This window comes from Eriocheir sinensis, chromosome 70, assembly GCF_024679095.1.
Source record: "Eriocheir sinensis breed Jianghai 21 chromosome 70, ASM2467909v1, whole genome shotgun sequence".
NCBI classification, from domain to species: Eukaryota; Metazoa; Arthropoda; class Malacostraca; order Decapoda; family Varunidae; genus Eriocheir; species Eriocheir sinensis.
Genome location: NC_066578.1, coordinates 1,682,833 through 1,709,378, shown reverse-complemented (window position 1 = coordinate 1,709,378; position 26,546 = coordinate 1,682,833). Strand labels below are relative to the sequence as shown.

Below are 26,546 nucleotides of genomic sequence, written 5' to 3'. Positions count from 1 at the left end.
TCCTTCTCCCCACACCAACACAGTCCCTCCTCCTTCCCACACAAACACAGCCCCTCCTTCTCCCCACACCAACACAGCCTCCCCCCACACAAACACAGCCCCTCCTTCTCCCCACACAAACACAGCCCACACCAACACAGCCCTTCTCCCCACACAAACACAGCCCTCCATCTCCCCACACAAACACAGCCCCCCACACAAACACAGCCCTCCTTCTCCCCACACAAACACAGCCCCTCCTTCTCCCCCACACAAACACAGCCCCTCCTTCTCCCCCACACAAACACAGCCCCTCCTTCTCCCCCACACAAACACAGCCCCTCCTTCTCCCCCACACAAACACAGCCCCTCCTTCTCCCCCACACAAACACAGCCCCTCCTTCTCCCACACACAAACACAGCCCCTCCTTCTCCCCACACAAACACAGCCCCTCCTTCTCCCCACACAAACACAGCCCCTCCTTCTCCCCCAACCCAAACACAGCCCCTCCATCTCCCCCCCACAAACACAGCCCCTCCTTCTCCCCCACACAAACACAGCCCCTTCTTCCCCCAACACAAACACAGCCCCTCCTTCTCCCCCACACAAACACACCTACATACACCCACTCCCACACCAAAACACACAAAACGCAAGAAAAAGAAAAAGGAGAGAAAAAAAAAACAGACGCTCCCACAATTAGTTCAAAACAAGATCAAATAATCACAAACATACAAACACAAGCACCCCCTCACAACACACACACAAACACCTCCTCCCTCTACCCATACGCACCCAAACACAACACGCAACGAAAAATGCGAAAAAAAAAAAGGACCCTTACAATTAGTTCAAAACAAAATCAAACATACACAAACAAACAAACACAAGCACCCCCTCACAACACACACACAAACACCTCCTCCCTCCCTCTCCTCATACGCACCGAAACACAACACGCAACGAAAAACACGAAAAAGAAGAAAAAAAAAAGCGCCCTCACAATTAGTTCAGTGACGAAATTCGGGTAATGGGGAGCGCCAGGAGCCTCCCCAATTTGGCCGCGGGGACGCCAGGTGAGCTCTCAATGGCGCTAATGAGCCCTGAATGATGGCGCCGGGCCCAGGTTAATCAGTCAAACATTTGGCCAGGTCAGCCGGGGAGGGGGGAGGGAGGGAAGGGAGAGGGAAGGGGAGGGAGGGAGGGAGGGATTCTTGCTTATTCAGGTGACTCGTCAAACACACACACACACACACACACACACACACACACATGTTCAAGGGGGGAAGGTGTGTGACATGTGACAAGTGTGTATGTGTGTGTGTGTGTCGCAGTAGCGGTACACACACACACACACACACACGCACACATACACACACACACAGAAGCCATACACGAACAGAACACAACACACCCTTGCAAAAGACGAGTACCATACGCGTTATATACGTGTCTATCCATACGGCTTTTAAAACGAGTGAATGAATGAAATGAGTGCATGTACGTGTATACCTGCATGTATGTATGTAAGTAAAGGGGGGGAGGTGTACATACATAACCTAACCGTACATGAAGCAAGCGAAGTAATAGAGCCTCTGTGTGTGTGTGTGTGTGTGTGTGTACGCATATGTGTGTGTGTGTGGGGGGGTTATGTATGGCTGTATGAGAGAGAGAGAGAGAGAGAGAGAGAGAGAGAGAGAGAGACGCCACACCGCGACAGTCACACCACGGTCAAGCTGATGGGCGGGGTCAATGTCTGGCGGTGGGCGGGGCTTCAGCGCGCGCTCCGCCTCCGCCCGCCCGCCAGGCCTGCCAACCCTCCCGGCACTTCTCCCTTCCCTCACCCCGCGCTCCTTTTCTTCCCCCTCGCCCACATCAAATACCCCTTTCCCCCCTTTCCCCCGTGCCTCCCTCTCCCCCCCCTCACTCTCCGCGTCCAATATCCGAGTCTCAAATGTTTATATAACTCACTGACCGTCTTGAGCAGCGGCGGGAAGGGGAGGAAGGAGCGAATAACCCAATGAAAAGGAAATCAAATCAGCGAGTCGATGTTACAGTGCCATCAAAGCTTATCAGAAAGTGGAGTCTCAGTGTTCCGCGCACGTCCTTGTTTCCTTTATGACGCCATCGCGAGTTAAAAAATAATGAAGGCAAAAGTATAAGGTTGGGGGAAGATGATGATAACAGCGGAGAGAAAGACAGGTGGAGAGAGATAAAGGGAGAGAGTGGAGGAGGAGGAGGAGGAGGTGGAGGAAAATAATAACAACAACGGAAAGACAAGGTGGAGAGAGAGTGGAGGAGAAAGATAATAAGAGTAACGGAGAGATAGACAAGGTGGAGAGAGGCGAAGGGAGAGAAAGTGGAGGAGAAGAGGTGGAGGAAGAAGATGGGGAGAGGGATTCAGCGATGTTTCCTTTTTTCTTTCCTATAGTGTTTTGTTTTATGGCGGAGGAAGAGCGAAGCAGGCAACATATAATTACATAGAAAAGGATACACAAGGATAAAGAAGGATAAAGGAAGGAAGGATAGGAAGGAAGGATAAAGAAGAATAAGATAAGAAAGGATACACAAGGATAAAGGAAGGAAGGATAGGAAGGAAGGATAAAGAAGGATAAGAAAGGGAAGGATACACAAGGATAAAGGAAGGAAGGATAGGAAGGAAGGATAAAGAAGAATAAGAAAGGAAAGGATACACAAGGATAAAGGAAGGAAGGATAGGAAGGAAGGATAAGAAAAGAAAGGATACACAAAGATAAAGAAGGATAAAGGAAGGAAGGATAGGAAGGAAGGATAAAGAAGGATAAGAAAAGAAAGGATACACAAGGATGAAGAAGGATAAAGGAAGGAAGGATAGGAAGGAAGGATAATGAAGAATAAGAAAAGAAAGGATACACAAGGATAAAGGAAGGAAGGATAGGAAGGAAGGATAAAGAAGGATAAGAAAGGAAAGGATACACAAGGATAAAGGAAGGAAGGATAGGAAGGAAGGATAAAGAAGGATAAGAAAGGGAAGGATACACAAGGATAAAGGAAGGAAGGATAGGAAGGAAGGATAAAGAAGGATAAGAATAAAGAAAAGGATACACAAGGATAAAGAAGGATAAAGGAAGGAAGGATAGGAAGGAAGGATAAAGAAGAATAAGAAAAGAAAAGAAAAGAAAAAAAAGAAAAGGATACACAAGGATAATGGGACTAAAGAGGGCAGAGGAACTATATATACACGGCACATCCTGAGAGCGACATACTCACCTTGTACATAATGATCGCTAATCTCCTTTTGAAGCTTCCAATCAGTTTTACCTCAACCACAGACATGATCAGTTTGTTCCACTCATCCACCACCCTGTTCGTGAGCCAAGTCTTGTCTATTTCCATCTTGAATCTAAGTTCATTCAACATATACCCGTTGCTGCGTGTTAGTAAGTATATCTAAATCGCCCTTGTTGACTTAATCCATATGAAAACCTTAATTAATTCCCAAGAACAGTCTACGTCTTTCCAAACCAGTCCAGTTTTTAGTGTGTGGGTTTTAAGTTCTTATATCGTTTTAGTCATTCTTCTCTGTATTGCCACGAGGGAATCTATATCCTTCTCGCTATAGGGTCGCCAACACTGAACAGCACAATCCAGGGGAGGCCAAACCAGGGACATATACAGTTTAAGGATTTATTCAAGAACTGTGCTGTGTGTAATTACTTGGGGGTATTTTTCCTGCACTTGGGACTGTATTTGTGGAATCAGTAAACTTGTTAATGTCGCTTGTCATACCCCAGTCAAGATTATTGATGTTGAAATTGACCTCTCTTTCGGCCACCTCTTTGGATTATTTTTGGGAGCAGCGAGTAGCGGGCTTTTTTATTATTATTATTGTTTACTTTTTTTGTGCCCTTGAGCTGTCTCCTTTGTTGTAAAAAAAAAAAAGATGGTAAACAGCAAGGGACCAATTGATGTCTGCAGGACGCCACCAGTAACGCAGGTCAATCTGATTCATCCCCATTTACCTGAGCTACCTGCGTCCTGCCATTAGCCACCCTTTGACCACCTTAACGCAAACCCTCTCACATGACTTTATCTTTCTTAAGTCTTTGGTGAGGCAGTTTTTCGAAGACTTTACTGAAATCAAAACACATAATATCATGCTTTTCATCCCTGTCTCCCGTTTCGTACACCTTTAGTGAAATGACAAATGATTAGAAAGACAGGATTTACCTTAACGCAAACTCTCTCACATGACTTTATTTTTCTAAAGTCTTTGGTGAGGCAGTTTTTCGAAGACTTTACTTAAAATCAAAACACATAATATCATACTTTTCATCCCTTTCCCCCGCTTCGTACACCTCTATCTGAAATGACAAATGATTAGAAAGACAAGATTTACCCTTAATGAGAACACACACACACACACACACACACACACACACACACACACACGAACAGAACACAACACACCCTTGCAAAAGACGAGTACCATACGCGTTATATACTTGTCTATCCATACGGCTTTTGAGATGTGTTTATGTGTTTATGTTTTATGTGTTTATCTGGGTGGTCAAGTAAAGGAAGCAATAATAAAAAAAGAAAGTGAAGAGGGAGATTACAATGAAGGAAGGAAAGTAAAGAAGATGAGAGTAAAGAGGGCTATGATAAAGAGGAGGAAAGTAAAGTGAAAAGGGCTTAAACAGGGACAAGGAAAGGAAGCTGAGGCGGGCAAAACAAAGGAAGAAGAAGGGAAAGTGAAGATAGCAAAAATACAAAACAGAAAAAAAGAGCATTGAAAAGGGATAGAACGAAAGCGAAGGACGATGAAAGAAAAAAAGGATAAAGAAGGGGGCCGCTGAGGGAAGGAGGGGAAATGGAGAGGAGGAGGAGGAGGAGGAGGAGGAGAAAAGAGAGGCGGCCCGAGGTGGCAACACTGGCGGGATGGCATGAACTCCGTGATAAATTAAAGTCCTAAACCTCTCTCTCTAAGGGCGGCGCAGGGTGGGGGGTGGGGGGAGAGATCTCAAGATGGAGGAAAGCAAGGCGAGAGAGAGAGAGAGAGAGAGAGAGAGAGAGAGAGAGAGAGAGAGAGAGAGAGAGAGAGAGAGAGAGAGAGAGAGAAGGAACATAAAAGAATACAAGAAGCTATGAGGAAGGAAAAAGACGAAGAAGAGGAGGAAGAGGAGGAGGAGGAGGAGGAGGTTAAAGGGTAGACGGTATAAGGGAAACAAAAGACGTACGACACACACACACACACACACACACACACACACACACACACACATAGCGAAATAACAGGGGAAAGAGACGAGCAGAGGAGGAAGAGGAGGAGGAAGAAGAGGAGGAAGAGGAGGAGGAGGAGTTAGGAGTAAGAGAGGAAGGACGAACGCCAAGGGAGAAGGGACAGTAAGCGAGAGGGAGAGAGGGAGAGAGAGAGGGGTGAAGGAGAGGGGTAGAGGGGGAGTCACACCAAGGTGCTCTGGGCGGGAAGCAATTAGCGTTGAAGCCTCTCCTGCGACCTTCATTAGCATAGCAGGCGACGCGGAGGGGAGAATGGGAGAGCTGGGGTGACGGGGGGTGGCGGGGGGGCGAGGGGGGCGGCGGCAGGTGGAAAGGGAGAGTACAGACGTTAGGTGACTCGACTTGGCGGCGGTGGTGGTGGTGGTGGTTGTCTTTGTCCCTGTATGTGTGTGTGCGTGAGGGCAGGTGTGACAGGAGCGTAAGGTGTCATATTCACCATAGAAGGAGGAGTTTACTTCGACAAGATACTTAAGAGATGGGTATATAAGAGGGATTGTATGATAGCATCTTGGACTTCGTTTGATTTTGAGTGTGTGTGGGTGTGCGTGTGCGTCTCTGTGTGTGTGTGTGTGTGTCTAAGACCATATAACCAGGAGCATTACATCTGTCAAAATCATCATGCAAGGACGAGACAACCAAAGCAATAACAATAAACAGATAGATAGAAAATGAATTATATGCAACTCAGGGCAGCAAGACTAGTGATACCGGAAACATGACGCCGCGCACCATAACGTCAGGATCCAGGCTTGGCGAGCTGTGACTGTAGCGACGAGGAGCAACGATGGCCCGGCTACGTGGTGTGTGTGTGTGTGTGTGTCTCTCTCTCTCTCTCTATTTTTTTTTCTTCCTCAAAATTACTTGCTCACACGTTCGTATACACGCGCGCGCACACACACACACACACACACACACACACACACACACACACACACACACACATATGCTAACAATAATGTTAATAATAATAACAATAATAATAATAATAATAATAATAATAATAATAATAATAATAATAATAATAATAATAATAATAATAATAATAATAATAATAATAATAATAATAATAATAATAATAATAATAATAATAATAATAATAATAATAATAATAATAATAATAATAACAATAATAATAATGATAAGAAAAATAGGCATGAAATACATTATAAAGAAATAAAAAGAAACATTTTGTTTAAAGTTTGCTTGGGTTAAAATCTGTGCCTATTAATGTTCTAAAACTTTACTTACGTTTTATGTATTTATGAAATCGTTCCAAACCAAAAACTCTTTGCCCTGGATCTCTCATTTTATATTCCTTTTAATCACGAGCATGAATTCCACGAAGGTCATTTTACAGGTTGTCTCGCCTTTCATTCGCAATTGATTTTTCGCTGTCATTTTCGAAACGTTTCGGTGCAACATTTGCTTTTACCCTCAACACCTGTAAAGCTTTTTGACACTTTGACAAGTCTTTGCTTTCGAAACTAGTAATGTATGAATTTTATCCTTCTCTCTGTACTTTGTGTCGCTTCCCAAATTCTGATCGTTCCACTGCTTTAGGATGGAGCAGGAGGAACGTAGCGATTTTCTCTTTAAACTTCAGATCTTAACCTTATACTTTCACTTTCGAGAGACTGATTAACTTCTTTTGATTTCCTGCTATGCCTTCTGTTTCTTCCAGAGGCTGATCGCATTCAAGAGTCTTTTTCTGCTCCGGTGTGGCGTATGAGTCACAGGAATGGAGGACTCTTGTTAGCCTTTTTCTATTATTTCCGCTCGGCCACACATCATCTACCTCACGTAATTAAAGGTTATTGTGTTATCTCACCTACTACAATCAACTAGTGAAGCAGGGTAACGGTAACGCCGGCCCTGTGACGAGTGAGATAACAGCTCGCGCCTTAAATTAACACTTAGCTTGGTATTCTTAGACAGTTCCGACTCTCACATCAACTATTTCCAAAGGCCAAAAATGAGATCAGTCGGGTTCTAATGAGTGTTTTTGTAGGTTCATGCCACAGAAGAAGGGTCAATCTACCACTAGGGTCAATAAATTACCCCTGGAAATGCCCGAAACTCCTACGAAAGCCTTGTCAAATATGTGTGCTGGGGCGCCGGAGTGTTTAAGTATACGGCCGTTAACACGAACCACCTTTAAAAATAACGCTTAAAAACGTATAACACTACACAAGCCTTTGATCAGTGGAGTCTGAGCCCATATGTCTTTTCGTTTCCACACTAACTGACCGACTGCCTTCAGGCTTTCAAAGTTCGCTGCAATGCTATTTCCCTTGCTTTCTTTCGTTATCATTTTCATGCTAACTAATTTTTTTTTTTTTTTAACTTTCTAGTTGGGTCATTAACATTAATTCCGTGACCGTGGTGAGCGAAGGTTCGTTTCTCGGTGGATTTGTCTTCTTTGAAGGTTAAATAAAGATTTTAGCCCCCATGCCCCTCGCGAAAATGTGGGCAAACTTTTGAGAGCTGTAATTCAAATTGGCCGCCATCGGCCATATTTGAAATTATCTTTTTAATGGTTTAACCTACAATGTTGTGTAATATATCCTTTCTTGGGTTTTTCATGTCAGAAAAATCATTTCTGATGTTCTTTTTATCATCTGACTTGTTTTTGACCTTCAAATCCAAGATGGCTGCCGATTCCTATTCAGAATGATAACTTTTCAAAGCTTTTGCAAGTCTTCCAAACTGTGTATGTTTTTTTTATATATTGACTTACGTATATTTCAAAATTCCTTTTATTTCAAGAAAGTACACTGTTTCACCGTCAATTTGTCATAATAATATAATTCAAAATTAACCACTACTCGTCAGCTGAATCCATTGATTCCCCACACTCGCTTCCCTCCTCATCATCATCACTCTCGTCACTGCTTACGTCTCGGACGTCCTGAGCTGCAAAGTGCACGGGCAGTGGAGGCCGGGTATGGCGGACAGGTCGGCATTTCCCATTCACAACTTCCCAGCCATGGTCGATGGGAGATGGATGCTCACTCAAGTGGAAATGGAGTTGGCAGAATGCAATATAGTTTGTCCTTTCTAAGTGGAGATCCAACGAATCGTCATCAGGAGGCAGGCGGCTGGTATTTTTCTTTTTCAGTTTGTGCCACTTTGAAGCTCTTGCTTGTCCACAGGTAAGATTTGCACTCTCGCCATAGATGTGAGTGAGAACGAATGTCTTCATATCAGATCTGACTTTATCCTCTAATTCCAGTGTCTCACCAACTCTTCCCAGAAGCTCTCTTGCTTCAGGATCAGTGAAGACTTTGTCCAAAACTGGCTTTTTCCCATGCCCATAGAACCCTGACGTGTGATCAGTCCCAGTAATCACATGGAGTGGTACGATGATATCTGCAACTTCTGTTGGTAGCATGGTGCGGCAGCTGATCAACGTTCGTTTGCGTTTCATCAGCAAATCACCTCGGAGTTGTTGTGTGGACAAGCAAGAGCTTCAAAGTGGCACAAACTGAAAAAGAAAAATACCAGCCGCCTGCCTCCTGATGACGATTCGTTGGATCTCCACTTAGAAAGGACAAACTATATTGCATTCTGCCAACTCCATTTCCACTTGAGTGAGCATCCATCTCCCATCGACCATGGCTGGGAAGTCGTGAATGGGAAATGCCGACCTGTCCGCCATACCCGGCCTCCACTGCCCGTGCACTTTGCAGCTCAGGACGTCCGAGACGTAAGCAGTGACGAGAGTGATGATGATGAGGAGGGAAGCGAGTGTGGGGAATCAACGGATTTAGCTGACGAGTAGTGGTTCATTTTGCATGATATTTTTATGACAAATTGACGGTGAAACAGTGTACTTTCTTGAAATAAAAGGAATTTTGAAATATACGTAAGTCAATATATAAAAAAAACATACACAGTTTGGAAGACTTGCAAAAGCTTTGAAAAGTTATCATTCTGAATAGGAATCGGCAGCCATCTTGGATTTGAAGGTCAAAAACAAGTCAGATGATAAAAAGAACATCAGAAATGATTTTTCTGACATGAAAAACCCAAGAAAGGATATATTACACAACATTGTAGGTTAAACCATTAAAAAGATAATTTCAAATATGGCCGATGGCGGCCAATTTGAATTTACGGCTCTCAAAAAGTTTGCCCACATTTTCGCGAGGGGCATGGGGGCTAAAATCTTTATTTAACCTTCAAAGAAGACAAATCCACCGAGAAACGAACCTTCGCTCACCACGGTCACGGAATTAATGTTAATGACCCAACTTCCCCGTACAAGACTTTCAGCTCAAGTAGATAACAAAGGTGTCTGTCTTTCTGAAACAAGAGTTAACCAGCATCTTTATTTTTCCATGCTTTGAATGACCGGCCGTGGGAGAACCTTTTTTTATGTTGTATTTCCTGTTTCTTGCGAGCTGCTAATCAAGAGGGAGTTTCAAGATACGTCAAACTTAATATCCGATCTATTTTGGGGTATTTCCAAATGTTCTCACTCTGTTGTCAACATTTTTCTGCTCTAAGTTATAGTTTTTTACTCCCTTCTCTCGCAGAAAAAAAAAGTTAAACTGTCGTTCGTTATTTTAGGTTTCCCCGCACCGTAAACTGTATTACTGCACTGGAGATGTGTGTGTGTGTGTGTGTGTGTGTGTGTGTGTGTGTGTGTGTGTGTGTGTGTGTGTGTGTGTGTGTGTGTGTGTGTGTGTGTGTGTGTGTGTGTGTGTGTGTGTGTGTGTATAATTCTTTTGGTATATTTTTTAAAATTATATTGTACTCTGTCTCTGTCTGTATTTGTCTGTCTCTGTCTCTGTCTGTATTTGTCTGTCTCTGTCTGTCTCTGTTTCTGTTTGTCTCTGTTTCTGTCTGTCTGTGTCTGTCTGTCTGTGTCTGTCTCTGTCTGTCTCTCTGTCTGTCTCTGTCTGTCTCTGTGTCTCTGTGTCTCTCTCTCTCTCTCTCTCTCTCTCTCTCTCTCTCTCTCTCTCTCATCATATCAGCATCAAAACTCGCCCCCTCCTCCCCCCATTAACTTTTGAGCAACGGCAGTCATTATTTTCTCCTTCACTTCTCCTGCTGATCCTCCCGCTACACCTTCACCCTTCCCGCCCCTTCCCGCCCCTTCCCGCCCCCTCCCGCCGCCGCCCCGTTAGTCTCTCCGTTCCTCTGGGTCGTGGTTCCTACACCTGTAATCAACCCTCCTGCCCTAACCCTCTTGATCTCACCTGGTATCAATAGTACTCTCGTTTGCTGCAGCCAGACAGGTGTAGCGGTTTCCAGGTGTGTCTATGCAAGATACGCTGGTCTGTTTATTTTTTTATTTTTTTTTATTTTTTTGGTTTATTTCACTTTGGATCTTATAGAGGGATTGTGTTTGTGAAGTTTTTTTGCTTTTTGCTTTTATTCTTCACGCCCATGAATACACGCACGCACACAGACACACGCACGCACACACACACACACACACACACACACACACACACACACACACACACACACACACATCATCATCCTTTTAAAATTGATGTGTGAAGCAATAAGAGTGATAAGGCATTGGAACCCACTAAGGTTTAAGTAACACGATCTTTAACACAAAATAAACAAATTATATGGACAAGGCTTCTGAGACCCCTTCTATGGAGCTACATGATCCCTCTTAATATGGGAGGCTGAGTCATGTTGAAAAAATGTAAAGATATTAGAGATATTAGTATTCTAAAAGCATAAAGAGCACTCAGCAAAAGAACTTAATTTTCTAGAACTGGAAAATACCAAGCGGGATCTCATTTATCTCAGTGAGGTGAGGAGGACGGGTGAGGCATTCACGAAATTGCCTGACGGATATATACTACAAAGTTCTTGTGGACGGGAAGGATCGAAGGGTTGGATTTTATATTAACCTTGCAGGAAACGTTGAAAGAAAAAATCAGCACCAATGAAAGAACAGCAGGAATAATGATCAAGCAGAACAAAATGTGCAAAATTGAAATACTTCAGACTGATGCACCGAGATCAACTTACAACGACGATAAAAAGTTAAGTTATTTGAGGAAGTGAAAGTGACATTGAAGAAGCATGAAACTCAGTGTTCAATAGTCAAGGAAGAACATCGCGAAAGCAGAGCCCAAAAAATATTGGTGAAACAGCAGTTGAGTGTTTTAGAATAGGTGTACAAGCAACAGATCTCAACTTGTTAAATTTGGATAAAGAAACAAGTATCGAGGCACGAACAGAGGCTCTGAAAAGCCCTAATGAAGAGACAAAGAATGAAATTGATTCAATCCTAACTGGAAATCCGGATATAGTGAATGGTGTCCCTGTACAAGATAAACTCAAATCCATTGAAACTGATTGGTAAGATGTGTAGTAGTCTGAAACCAAAGAGGGAAGGGAAAATTTTGTAGGAAACACCGCAGCATGCAGTCAGAGAAACGGCTGAAGAATTTTAGTTTCAGAATATTAATCTCTCTGATGAGGTTAAAGGAGATATAGAGAAAGCAAATGAAAAATTAACAAATATTGTATTGGGAGCAGCACTAGAAGCCAGGGAAAAGACACCAGTAGCAGTGGCAGTAAGATACCAAATGAAACACAAGATCCCCTAATGATCACGAATATGAAACTACGAACTAGGAGGAATGAGACTTAGTTGGCAGAACTGACAATACTTTTCAGCAGAACAGCTAATGACATCCGTAAATTTAACAGTAGTGCTTGCTATATTGCCTATTGTTTTAAGATCGTCTCCTATTATTTACGCAGTCAATTTTAGTATATTTTATCGAAGAGTGGCCGGCCAGCCCCCTAGAAGCAGGTCACCACTTCCGTTACCTTCAGGAAGCACTCACAGTCTCTTCAAAGCAAAGGCAGTTTTTCATATAGTCGCCCCATGCCAGTCATTCAGTCATTTCACATAATTAATTCGTCTTCATTCAACCAGTATTTATCGAAGTCTTTCCCCAAAGTTAATAGGTTTGAGAAATTCGTCTAAGGATGCTCTCATAATATGCATTTGGTGAACATCTGTCAACCCATTACAGTTATTTTGGTAACGGAAGCAAACAAACAAACAAAAGATTGACTGTCTGAAGAAATAAGAGTGATTAGGCATTGGATCTCACTAAGGTTCCTCTAACACGATCTGAAACACTAAAAGCAAACAGAATATATGGACAAGGCTTCTGCGACCCCTTCTACAGAGCTTCATGATCCCTCTTGAAAACGAAAACATTATCACCTTCTTCATCCATTATTATAAAACAAAATATGTATAGTTTGGCGGCGATGGAGATATAGGAAGCAAAATCATGATCACAATATAAACACTGAGGCAAAGAAACGTTACTAAATAATATCATCTAAGATTCGCAGGAAGGGTTACGCCAGCTTTCGTTTTTCTATATATTTTGATCTTGATGTACAAAAAGGGAGACAGTCACCAAGGAAGGGTCCGTTTAAGAATTGAAGTGTTTAGAAATCATGATAAGGCATCGGATCTCACTAATGGTCTTCTAACATGCTCTGAAATACTAGAAAACCCCAAAATATAGGCTCAAAGGCTCGGTATCTTCTATTAAATTACCCGATCCCTTTAAAATGATATGCTGAATAATGTTGAAAAATGCATAAGGTTCTTCTAACATGCTCTGAAATACTAGAAAACCCAAAATATATGCACAAAGGTTCTCCGGTATCTTCTATTAAGCCACCCGATCCCTTTTAAATGATATGCTGAATAATGTTGAAAAATGCATAAGGTTCTTCTAACACGGTCTGAAATACTAGCAAACCCAAAATATAGCCACAAAGGTCCTCCGGTTTCTTCTATTAAATTACCCGATCCCTTTAAAATGATATGCTGAATAATGTTGAAAAATGCATAAGGATCTTCTAACACGCTCTGAAATAGTAGAAAACCCAAAATATAGGCTCAAAGGTTCGGTATCTTCTATTAAGCCACCCGATCCCTTTTAAATTATAGGCTGAATAATATTGAAAAATGCATAAGGATCTTCTAACACGCTCTGAAATAGTAGAAAACCCAAAATATATGCACAAAGGTTCTCCGGTATCTTCTATTAAGCCACCCGATCCCTTTTAAATGATATGCTGAATAATGTTGAAAAATACAGAGTAGAGATTTTAGTTTCGTAGGAGTCGCACAAATCACAAGTATATGAGTATTAGTACCAATTAAAAGACTAGAATAATATAAGAAGAGGAAAGATGATGAAAAGAGAGATAAGGACAGTTAGAGAAAGGAGAGGAGACGAGATAAGCGAGGAGAGGAGAGAAGAAAGGTGAGAACAGAAAATGGAGGGAGAGAGGAAAGAGAGAAAAGGAATTTAGTAAAAGTGTGGAATAGGGAAAGATGAAAAGAGATAAGAGGCAAAAAGTAGAAGAAAGGAGAGGAGATGAGAGAAGTGAGGAGAGGAGAGAAGAAAGGTGAGAACAGGAAATGGAGAGAGAGAGGAAAGAGGGAAAAGGAAGTTAGTAAGTATGGAATAGGGAAAGATGAAGAGAGATAAGAGACAAAAAGTAGAAGAAAGGAGAGGAGATGAGAGAAGTGAGGAGATGAGAGGAGAAAATGGTGAGGATAAGAAAGAGAAAAAGGAAAGTAGAGAAAAGGAAAAGAAAGGATAAAAGATGAAAAGGGAGATGAGTGGAAGAAAAGAGGAAGAAAAGTCGAGAGGAGAAGAAAAGAGAGGAGAGGAAAGGGAACGCGAGGGAAGAGGAGAAAAGGAAATGAATGGCAAGGAGAGGGAAGGAGATGAAGAAAAGAAAACAAGATGTACAGAGAGGAATAGAAAAAAGAGGCGACAAAACAGAACCTTATGGAACGCCACTATCATTACAGACGAAGAACATTTACCAAACACCATAAGGATGACAGAGTACCCAAAAACGGAGGGAAGAAGAAGAGAAGATATTATAGAGGAGATGTGAGAAAAGGAGTGGGAAAGAGGTGGTAAAACAGAGCCCTATGGAACACCACTATCATTACAGACGAGGAACATTTACCAACCACCATAAGGATGACAGAGTACCCAAAAAGAGGAGGGAAGGAGATGAAAAGATGTTAGAGGTGACGAGAAAAGAGGAACAGGAAAAGAGGAGATAAAACAGAGCCATATGGAACACCACTATCATTACAGGCGAAGAGCATTTACCGACCACCATAAGGATGACAGAGTACCCGGAAAAGGGGATGGAAGGAGATGAAAAGATGTTAGAGGCGACGAGAAAAGAGGAGCAGGAAAAGAGGAGATAAAACAAAGCTCTATGGAACGCCACTATCATTACAGACGAAGAACATTTACCGAACACCATAAGGACAACAGAGTACCCGGAAAAGGGGATGGAAGGAGATGAAAAGATGTTAGAGGTGACGAGAAAAGAGGAGCAGGAAAAGAGGAGATAAAACAAAGCTCTATGGAACGCCACTATCAGTACAGGCGAAGAACATTTACCGACTACCATAAGAAAGACAGAGTACCCAAAAAGCGGAAGGAAGGAGATGAAAAGATGTTACAGGTGATGAGAAAAGAGGAGCAGGAAAAGAGGAGGTAAAACAGAACTCTATGTAACTCCACTAAACTCACAAACAAAGAGCATTTACCCTTCACTATATAAGGTGGTATAGGCCTATTTTCAGACGCTTCCATCTCCCACATCCACTATTTCCAAAGGCCAAAAGGGAGATGAATCGGGCTTTCATGAGTTTTTTTCACATTCATGGTACAGAAGAGGGGTCACATTACCACCACCAGGGCCATTAAACTACCCCTGGAAATGCCCGAAACGCCTATGAAAGCCTTGTCAGATATGTGTATGTGGGCGACGCAAGGTTGATGGTGAGGTGTTCAAAATAGAAATCTGAAGTAAGTGCTCATAGAAAGTGATACTGTCTGCGGAAGTGAAGTTTAGAAAGGAAGGATTCGTAACAGATTAGATGGAAAAGTTTCAAGATTTCTAAGGCAAACTCTACTAAAACCCTTGAGACCTTTGTTAGATTAGATTTGTTAGAAAGGCCTTGCATACCTTTGACGCCTTACATAACTTCGATAAGATTTGTCAGTAATGGCTTAAGACAGTTTTGACGCCTTACACATAACTATGATCAAATTTGTTAGTGATGGGTTTAGACGCCTTTGACGCATTAGACATAACTTTGATTAGATTTGTTAAAAACGCCTGAGACACCTTCGACACTTAAGACACTCGCCTTTGCTTTTTCAACAGGTTAGGTTATTCTCCCAACCTTAGAGGACAACCTAAACTCTTGAAAAAGCAAAAAAACTCACCAATAATAATTCCCTTGCATACCAGGAACGAGAGAACAGAAGGGAGGTTGTCCGGTATCAGATTTTCGAGAACGTTGTTTTGTTCTCTGCGGCAAGGGAAGCAGCTCAAAGGAAAAAAAAAACTATCGAAAAAATTGCTATGTCTCTGCTCCATAAAAGCGAAATATAGAAGAATATCCAAATCCAAAAGGTGTTTTGGCACTCCCCTCCTGAAGGCGTTAAAGTCATAGGCAGAAGGAAACAATAAGACATGGGAGTTATTATATGGGATCAATAACATCCATACTGACAAATATAATAACAGAATGGTTTAAGAATGATAATTGTGATAGAATGATAATGGTAGTGACTGAGTGGTAGTTTGAGGGGATGGAGAGGTTACTTTTCTTAGACGTAACTTGAGTTTGTGTGAAGTTTTGAGGATGAAGAAAAAAAAAATGAGATAGGGAAGGAGGAAGAGTTGAACCAAGCATAGTGATGTGTGTGTGTGTGTGTGTGTGTGTGTGTGTGTGTGTGTGTGTGTGTGTGTGTGTGTGTGTGTGTGTGTGTGTGTGTGTGTGTGTGTGTGTGTGCTTCCACAGTCCACAACTTTATACTCGAATAAATACACACACACACACACACACACACACACACACACACACACACACACACACACACGGAATCCCCATCCCCCATCCACTCACACACACGCACACACACATACACACTCCTCCCCTCCCTCCCTCATTCCCCAACCGCACGCGCACACACACACACACACACACACACACACACACACACACACACACACACGCACACACGATGAAGATGAAAAATGATTAGCAACGAATTCTTTTCCGTCAATACTTTCGGGTCCGGGGTGCGGGATTACATTTGGCGGTATAGATATTTTTGGCGACATATAATTATTTCCTGGCGATGGATAACTATTCCCTCTTTTTCTATTGTATTTCCCTCTTAGGAAGTAAAGACAATTTTGCTCACCGGTCGAACGTATATAATATTTCTGTCCGCGAACAAATGAAGCGATATTGTAATCCGTATATTTCCCTCCGTTGTGTCGGCACGAGAAGAAGTAAAATGTATAGAGGATAGGAGAGGAGAGGAGATGAAAAAGGGAGAGAAGGGAAGGGAAGATGGAGGAGGAGGAGAGAAGGAAAGGACAGGCAATGATTGGAAAGATGCAGAACTGAAGAGGAGAGGAAAAGAAGGTTGAAAGGAAACGGGAGAGGAGATATGAAAGGGGAAGAGAGGGATGCTGAGAAGGGAGGACATGACAAGGAGAGTAAAGGAAAGGAAAGGAAGGGAAAGGAAATGAAAGGAGAGGAGAGAAAGAAGAAGGAAGAGGAAAGACGAGAGGGAAGCAGAAGGAAGGAAAGATAAGAAAATGAACGTCAAAGAGAGGAGAGGAGAGGAGAGGAGAGAGAGATGTAGAAATGGAAAATGAAGAAGAGAAAATGCAATGAAATGATAAAAGGAAAGGAGATGAGAAGATAAGAGAGAAAGATAAAAGCAGAGAAGAAAGTAGAGGAAAACAAAAGAGGGAAGGAGAAAACACGAGAGAAAAGGAAAGGAAAGGAAGATAGGAGAATGAGAAAGAAGATGTAAAGATAAATAAAAGAGAAGACAGGACAGAAGGGAGGAAAGGGAAAGAGAGAAAGGAAAAAAAAAGTAGAGGGGAAACCAATATGGACGTCAAGAAGATGGGAGGAAATGAGAGACGAATTGAAGATAGGAAGGAGGAAAGAAAAATGAAGAGAGGAAGAAGAGGAAAGGGAAATAGAAGGACGGAGATGAGAAGAGAGATGTGAAAAGAGAAGAAAAGAGAGGAGTAAGAGGAAGAAGAGGGAAGGAAGGGAGAGAAAAGAAGATGAGAAGAGAGATGTGAAGGTGGAGAAAGGAGAATGAAAGAGAGGAATGAGAGGGAAAGGAAGGGAACCGGAGGAAAGAAGAGAGAAACGGAGGAAAGGAGAGAAAAGGCAAGATGAGAAAATATGAAAGAAGGAGAAAAGAGAAATAAATAAAAAAAGAAGAATAGAAGAGAGGAAGACTAAGGAAGGGGAGAGAAACCGAGGGAGGATGAGAGGATATGAGAGGCGATATGAAGAGAGGAAGGAGGAAAAAAAAGAAAGGAGAGGAGGGCAAGGGGAGGTCTCGCGCGGCCCTCTCCTCCTGTAGGGGCCGGAGAGACATATTGCAAATTAGCATAGCGGACTCCTTGGCCCATCAAACTCCCTTCACAGAGTGTTCTTAAAGAGATGTGAAGAGGGAGACCTTCCTTGCGCTCTCTCTCTCCCTCTCTCTCTCTCTCTGTCTCTGTTTCTGACCGTCTCCGTCTCTCTCTCTCTCTGTCTCTCTGTGTCTGTCTCTCTCTCTCTCTCTCTCTCTCTCTCTCTCCTTCCTTTCTCTCTCTCCTTCCTTCCTTCCCTTCCTTCCTTCCTCCTCTCCTCCTCCTTCCTTCCTCCTTCCTCCTCCTCCTTCCTCCTTCCTCTCCTCCTCTCTCTCTCTCTCTCTCTCTCTCTCTCTCTCTCTCTCTCATTCCATACGCACACACATACACACACCATAGTCTACCCTCCTCCTCTTCTTCTTCCTCCTCCTCTTCCTCCTCCTCCTCCTCCTCCTCCGCCTCCTCCGCGCCCCTGGGAGACCATCCATCACGCCCTCCTCCCCCCCCCAGCCCCTCCCCCCCCCACAACCTTGCTCCTTACCGCTCCTCTCGCAACACTCGACTCCTCCTCCTTCTCCTCCTCCTCCTCCTCTTCCTCCTCCTTCTTCTTCTTCTTCGTTATCGTCGTCACTTCTCCTCCGCCATGAAATCTAGAGTCACTTAATTTTGCCTTTGTTCGTATAAATGTTGTTCTATGTATGTTTGTATGTATGTATGTATGTATGTATGTATGTATATATGTATGTATCTCTATCAATGTAGCAATCAATCTCTCATTCTCTCAATCTCTATATCTCTGTTTCTGTTTTTCTCTCTTTCAATCCGTATCTAACTAACAAACCAAAAAACTAACTATATGACTATCTATCTATCTATCAATCTATCTATCAATCTCTCAGTCTCTCAATCTCTATCTCTCTATATCTATTTTTCTCTCTTTCAATCCGTATCTAACTAACTAACTAACAAACCAAAAAACTAACAAAATGACTAACTATCTATCTATCTATCTATATATCTATCTATCAATCTATCAATCAGTCTGTCTCTCAATCTCTATCTCTCTATTTTAATTTTTCTCTATCAATCCGTATCTAAATAACTAACTAACTAAAAACTAACTATATGACTATCTATCTATCTCTATCTCTATCAGTCTTTCAATCAATCTCTTAGTCTCTCAATCTCTATCTCTCTATTTTTTTCTCTCTCTATCAATCCGTATCTAACTAATTAACTAACCAAAAAACTAACTAATAATATCAATCTATCTATCTATCTATCTCTATCTCTATCAGTCTTTCAATCAATCTCTTAGTCTCTCAATCTCTACCTCTCTATTTTTTTCTCTCTCTATCAATCCGTAACTAACTAATTAACTAACCAAAAAACTAACTAATAATATCAATCTATCTATCTATCTATCTCTGCCTGTCTGTCTGTTTGTCATCTAAGGCACAGAGAGAGGCCTAACACACCCCAGCACGGCGCCCTCTCTTTTCTTCTTACTAAACTTTGCTCCGGTCACCCTCCAGAACCGTCAAGAAAAACTCCTTAAAACTTCCCTCAAAACAACTCCCCGCCTCTCCTCTCCTCCAGCCTGGCCACAATAACCATCACTCTCATTCTTACACCCGTTATTAATTTTACACCACTACCAGAACCACAACCACGACTACCACTATTGCCAGAACCTCCACCCTCTGCAACCACTCTCATTTCCTCCCTTCTCCGCTGTCCTCTCTTCTATAGCGCCTCTCACTCATTCCCTCACTCCTTCCCTTCCCTTTTGCACCCTTCCATCTATACCTTACCCTTTGCCAGTCCCCTCTGAGCGGCCATAAGTTACCGCGTTCCCGCTCTGAGGTGTCTTCGATCGGCCGAGGAAAGGGGACTTGCTGCTCTCTCTGTCAAGTTGCCCTCCCCTCCGCCCGCCCTCCCGCCTCACGCCAGATGTGCACCAGGTTATAATTAATAGATCCCCATTCATGTACACCGCGGCTTGGCTTAGTGTGGAGGGTGATCTGCATATAGTGAAGGGAAGGGTGTGCTGTGATGTGGTGTGTGTGTGGGGGGGGGGCCGGGAGAGAGGCGTGTGTGTGTATGTGTGGGGGAGGGTGACTCTGTGTGTGTGTGTTTGTGTGTGTGTGTGTGTGTGTGTGTGTGTGTGTGAGGATAACTATCACACCAATCCACTGCTGCTTCGCTAGTCTGTGTCTCGCTTTCACTCCGGCAAATTCACGAACAAAAAGGAGGAAGAAGAAGAGGAGGAGGAGGAGAAGGAGGAGGAAGAGGAGGAGGAGGAGGAAGAAGAGCAAGAAGAGGTGGGCATTTAAAATCTGCCTCCCCTTTTTAGTCAACACACACACACACACACACACACACACACACACACAAAGCAGCCAATCACCCACAGCTGCGTCCTAACACCCATGATTCCCACACCCACACCCACACCCGCTCACACCCGCCCATATACACACCCTTCTTATCAATCCACGCACACACACACACACACACGCACACACACACGTATACACCCCCCCAACACACATACATACATACATACCCCCCGCCACACACACACACAAGAACACAACCTGGAATTATTTACCTTTTGAGGACACACGCCGCGCCGAGGCCCCGAGCAGGCAGCCATGGAGCTCTTCCGCTAATAAAATAATATCCACATTTACCTAAACCAGTGCGCTGCCCCGGGCCGGCCAAACCCTCACTTCAAGCCCGCCTCGCCCCCATTACGCTAACCCAGAGGAGGGATATTATATATAGTTTTCATTTGGGGCGAGCGTCGGGCCCGGGCGGCGGTCTCGGGCGGCGGTGATAAAGCCGAGTCACATTTGGTCGTTGCCCAAAGCCGTACGTAAAGTGGGATTACCGTAAATTGGTTTGGGACCGCCCGGCCAGGCCCTACTCGATGGAGCGAAGGCCCGGAGCGGCTGTAATTGTGTTAGAGAGAGAGAGAGAGAGAGAGAGAGAGAGAGAGAGAGAGAGAGAGAGAGAGAGAGAGAGAGAGAGAGAGAGAGAGAGAGAGAGAGAGAGAGAGAGAGAGAGAGAGATAGAGAGAGAGAGAGAGAGAGAGAGAGAGAGAGAGAGAGAGAGAGAGAGAGAGAGAGAGAGAGAGAGAGAGAGAGAGAGAGAGAGAGAGAGAGAGAGAGAGAGAGAGAGAGAGAGAGAGAGAGAGAGAGAGAGAGAGAGAGAGAGAGAGAGAGAGAGAGAGAGAGAGAGAGAGACAGACAGACAGACAGACAGTCAGACAGACAGACAAACAGACAGACATACAGACAGACAGACACACACACACACACACACACACACACACACACACACACACACACACACACACCTTCTCTACGTCTTAGCCTTTTATCATAACAATCTCTTAATATACGTAGCAAAGCGGTGTCTAAAAGCAGATGGCGCGCTTGTAAGTCGCGTTTCCTTCCTCCAATACAAGGGAGCTGCAGGCAAGGATGAGACTCAGGGACATGAAGGGATATACATACCAAAGTACTACAGGTCACAGACATCTCCATACAACCTCGAGAAGTAGCTTTAAACATAGTCATTACACACAACATAGTCTAGCATACGATGACTAGATGATCCCTATGCAATGTGTATTCCTATTGTTTCTTAATATTGTGCTATAGGCAGACAAATATTAGTGGAACTTTTCTTTTACCGTTTGGCCTATAGCCCTGGTAGGCTTTCATAGTGGGGCCTGTTGGTTGGCTCCTGTCCGTTCGTGGCGCAGGGAAATGCTTTATAGTAGCGCCATTCTTACATCCCTCCACTCAACCATCCACTTATACACCCACATTGAATGATCATATTTTACAAAGCTGTACCGTGCTGAATATCAAGAGCTGTGCATGTATACAGCTTGTCACTGGATGAAATCAGTTAACATCGAGCTCAGAATCCGAACTGTTGACAATTCAGTAAAGTATTTTGGAACAGTTTTGAAAGGTTCGTCCACACAGAACACGGAAAACATATGGAACTACAGACATATGGAAAGGCAGACGAAAGGTAGAGGGAGGAGGATGACGAGGAGGAGAGACGAAAGAATGACGGAGAGTGAGAAGGTAGACATTACAGGGGAAAGTAGATGAACGAATGAGTAGATGAAAAGGAAAGGAGACGAAAGAATGACGGAAAGTGAGAAGGTAGACATCACAAGGGAAAGTAGATGAAAGAATGAGTAGATGACCAGGAAGGGAGACGAAAGAATGACGGAAAGTGAGAAGGTAGACATTACAGGGGAAAGTAGATGAAAGAATGAGTAGATGACCAGGAAGGGAGACGAAAGAATGACGGAGAGTGAGAAGGTATACATCACAGGGGAAAGTAGATGAAAGAATGAGTAGATGACAAGGAAAGTAGACGAAAGAATGACGGAAAGTGAGAAGGTAGACATCACAGGGAAAAGTAGATGAAAGAATGAGTAGATGACCAGGAAGGGAGACGAAAGAATGACGGAGAGTGAGAAGGTAGACATCACAGGGGAAGGTAGATGATAAGGAAAGTAGACGAAAGAATGATGGAGAGTGAGAAGGCAGACATCACAGGGGAAAGTAGATGAAGGAATGAGTAGATGACCAGGAAAGGAGACGAAAGAATGACGGAGAGTGAGAAGGTGGACATTACAAGGGAAAGGAGATGAAAGAAAGCATAGGAGAAGTAAGGGAAAGATAGACAGAATGATCAACTAACACCCACACCCACACCCACACCCAAATACCTTTGCTGTATGACCACGTTTTAGAAGCCTGTACGGTGCCGAGTTGAGGATTTGAAAACAGTGCACCTAAAAAGAAAAATCAGTTAACGACAATCACAAACACCCAGCTGTAGACAATGTAGATTAGCGGTACAGTTTTGAAAATTTCGTCCACGGAGAAAACAGAAAACACATGGGACTGCTCCGTATAAGACCTTTGAAGAATGATGGATAGAATGATAGTGACTGACACCCACACACACACACACACACACACACACACACACACACACACACACACACATCCACACACACTCAAATACCTCTGCTGTACGAACCCATTTTAGAAGTCTGCACCGTACCGAGCTGAGTATTTAAGAACTGTGCATGCATCTTATTACTGGCTAAAAATCAGTTACCGACTAGCCCAAACACTGAACTGTAGACAATGTGGGATGGTTTTGGAAATCTCGTCGACGCAGAAAACAGAAAACAGACGGGACTGCATCGTAAAGCATCGTATATAAGCCGAAGAACCCTTTCCTTTAGAGCTCCGCGCAGACAGCCTCGCACTTAGCTCCGTATCCTCAGACACATTCGGCTCCAACAACAAACCTTTCCAGAGGCCACAAAGGAGATTAGTCGGGTTCTAATAAGTTCTTTTCACATTCATGGTGCAGAAACCTTGTCAAACTATCACTAGGCTCATAAAATTGCTCATGGAAATACAAACACAATCACTAGGAAAGCCTTAAGGGGGTATTACACTGGGCAAATTTTCCGTGGATCTTCAGTCAAACCACGATTTCCGCTGGCGTGGTTCTCAATTGTTTCTTGTTATTGCTGCTGCTGATGATGGTGAGTAATACCGTCGTCCTTCAGTGAAATCTACCGTAGCTTTGGAAGACCGCGGACATGTCAGGAAACCACGGAAATATGAGAACCACACCAGCGGAAATCGTGGTTTGACTGAAGATCCACGGAAAATTTGCCCAGTGTAATAGCCCTTTTATCCAGCGTGGGTGTGTGAGCCCCGAGATGAGAGGATATGGCACCGGGTGTGGACTCAGTTCCCGCATGAAATATATGAAAACCGCTCGCTATACTGGGTTAAGCAAACAACTCGTCCATCCTCGTCAGTGTTGCTGCGTGAGGGAAACCGTCCTCTTTCAGCGCAGCCCTCAGCCTTCAACGTGCCGAGCGAAGCAGTTTGGGCGAGTCTCCGAGCTTAAAAATAGACGACAAAGCCCGGGAAGCAGAATGAGGTTAGTAAATAATTTTATGACGTATACCTGTGGGCATGCGTGTGTGTATCAGACCCGCGTATTGACAGTCGTGGGTTTACTGAAGACAACAGAGCCGCCGTTGGTTTGTGTCAGTGAAAAAAAAATTATATAGTGTAGTCGGAAGTTTGCATGTTATAGGTTAGCTGGAGACGCCTCTTGAGAGATGTCATACGCGCCTTGTGCCATGCTATCAATCCGATTCTTACAGAACTCTTGTAGTACGAAGTCTCCTGTCTCGGGGTTCGAACGAAAGACTTGGTGGTGGCTTTGCTCGACGCGGAGTAGTTTTCAAGTTTTTTTTTTACAACAAAGGAGACAGCTCAAGGGCACAAAAAAAGGAAACAGTAATAAAAAAAGCCCGCTACTCGCTGCTCCTAAAAAAGAATCCAAAAGAGGTGGTCGAAAGAGAGGTCAATTTCGGGAGGAGACGTGTCCAAGAAGTGAGGAAGAGCTTGCTCCATTTACCTTCATAGAAAATCAACAAAAACACTGTCTCCACCAAGAATGAACATCGCCGACACTCCCTTAACCCGTCCACTGCGATTGGCACGTATTTTGCCTTCACTGGTAGCCTGGTAAAATATAGTCCCAGGTCTTTCTCTGCCTCTGTGGTGGATAGTAGAGTGCTTCCCATGTGGTATTGGTATGCTGAATTTCCTCTCCCAAGGTGCAGGACTTCACATTTTTCTTCATTGAATTGTAGCAGCCACTTTTTGTTCCATTCCTGTAGCTTGGTGATGTCTTCTTGTAGGAAATACGCAGTCAAGGGGTTAAGTCATAATCGTAAGTAGGGCAAAATGTACCACGCTTGTGACTGGCTTGCTTAACGAACATACTCCAGAAGCCACACGTCTGCTCGCCTCGAGGGAGATATCATACACCGCTTCCTTGTACTGACATCTGTTACCGCCTCACATACATACATTCAACACATAGAAATAACATACATGAACACTCATATATGCACGTATTAATGTACAAGCAGGAGCCGTAACTAGCGGGCTTTTTTTTTTCTTTACGCAATGCATATATATGTTTAATACCCGTGACGAGCAGGCAGAGCTTCCGCTGGATTGAGACGCTTCCACGCCCGGGAAAATCGAGCTGCTGCAACACGCTCCTCAACTCTCCGTGTCTTAGACGTGCTACAATGACAGACTCTGAAGCCTCCTCCGGTTCAAGTTGCTGCAAAGCGTTTAATAACAACTGCAAAGCAAATGACGCTCACGATGTATATTCTTGCAGTCCCGTCTTGTCTTTATATTTACTCTTTTGGGCACTATTTTCCGCGAGGTCCCTGACTCCAGAACTTTCGAATACTGTCCTTTGCACGTTTATGTGAGGCCTTTGAGTTTCAAGTGTTAATACATTGCCGCCTTAGCAACACTTTATTGTAGTACCGTATGTTAGGAACTACAAGATCTCGCGGCTACTACACAGCTTATCAATCTGTCATTATTAAGAGTAAAATAGTACAAGAAGCAGAATTGTTAGTCGATATACCTGCTTCCAGGACATGGTTCGACAATTTTATTTCCACCTTCTCCTTGCGGATACTCGATTATGCGTAGCTAGCATTATTATTATTATTATTATTATTATTATTATTATTATTATTATTATTATTATGTTCATAACTATCATTACTTTTGCGTTATTTTTCATGAAATAGTACTGCTGATAGACAATAACAAATAGATAACTGTGACAAAATAATCTAAATAAAAGTTCAGAGACAAAGATTAAAAAGAAACCACAATAGAAGAAAGATGCAGACTAGAAGGACAAGGAGGAGGAGGAGGAGGAGGAGGAGGAGGAGGAGGGAGTGTGCCAGGCCGGAGCTGAGGCGGCCAAGTTACGAGCGAGTCGCCCCGCGGATGTTAATCTCCGCCTCCGTGCAGGTGTATTAACGAGGCCTAGGACACACCTGGTGCCCCGCCCCGCACACACACACGCACACACGCACACACACACACACACACACACACACACACACACACACACACAAACATAGACGTAGAAATGGACAGAGATACACATATGCACAAACGCAGCCACAGCCTCAGACACAAACAGACAGACAAACAGACAGACAGAAACACAGACAGACAACCAAACAGATTACGAAAGACAGACATAGACATACACACCCACCCACACCCACACACACACACACACACACACACACACACACATCCTCCCCCCTCCCCCTTCCCTCCCACACCCACACACTTACACTAGATCCGACCTCATGAGCGGTGTTTTCGGCCTTTATTCACCGTGACGAGTCAGATGCCTCGCCAATGGACGGACGCGTGGGCGGACGGGAGGTGAGGTGTGACGGCCGCCGGCAAGCACACGCCTGCCACACCGACGAGCAAGGGCTGACAAATGACGGCTGATGAGTGTGGCTGACGCATGAGAGGGTGGGTGGGTGGGGGGATGGTGAGAAAAGCAGGTGAGGGGAGGAAGAGGAGGAGGAGAGGGGATGATGGGTGGAAGTGCAGAGGATGGGACACGAAAGAGAGAAAGAGGAAGGGGCAGAATGATTGGTGAGAGTAAGGAGAGGAGGAGGAAGGAGAAGGGATGAAGGGATGAAGTGCAAAGGATGGGAAACGAAAGAGATAAAGACGAGGGGGTAGAATGATTTGCGAGAGTAAGAGATACGATAGGAAAGAGATAGGAAAGAGAGAGAGATGAGGAAGGGGAAGGAAATGATGGGTTGAAATACAGAGGATGGGAAACGAAAGAAAGAAAAAGGAAGGGAACGGGATAGGAAAGAGACGGATGAGGAAGGGGA

General features: G+C 43.8%; 1 protein-coding gene across 2 annotated transcripts in view; it reads right to left on the bottom strand.

The window, feature by feature from the left end:
- The window catches only part of LOC126988706 (retinoic acid receptor RXR-gamma-like), a 91,389-nt gene that overhangs the window by 33,028 nt on the left and 31,815 nt on the right, over window positions 1–26,546 (bottom strand). The window contains exon 2 of one of the 2 annotated variants that reach the window (XM_050847062.1): window positions 22,482–22,547. The exons of the other annotated variant lie outside the window; for it this stretch is intronic. Within the exon in view, the coding sequence (XP_050703019.1) occupies window positions 22,482–22,547 (66 nt within the window). The remainder of the gene's footprint in view (window positions 1–22,481; window positions 22,548–26,546) is intronic. 2 annotated transcript variants of the gene reach the window in all.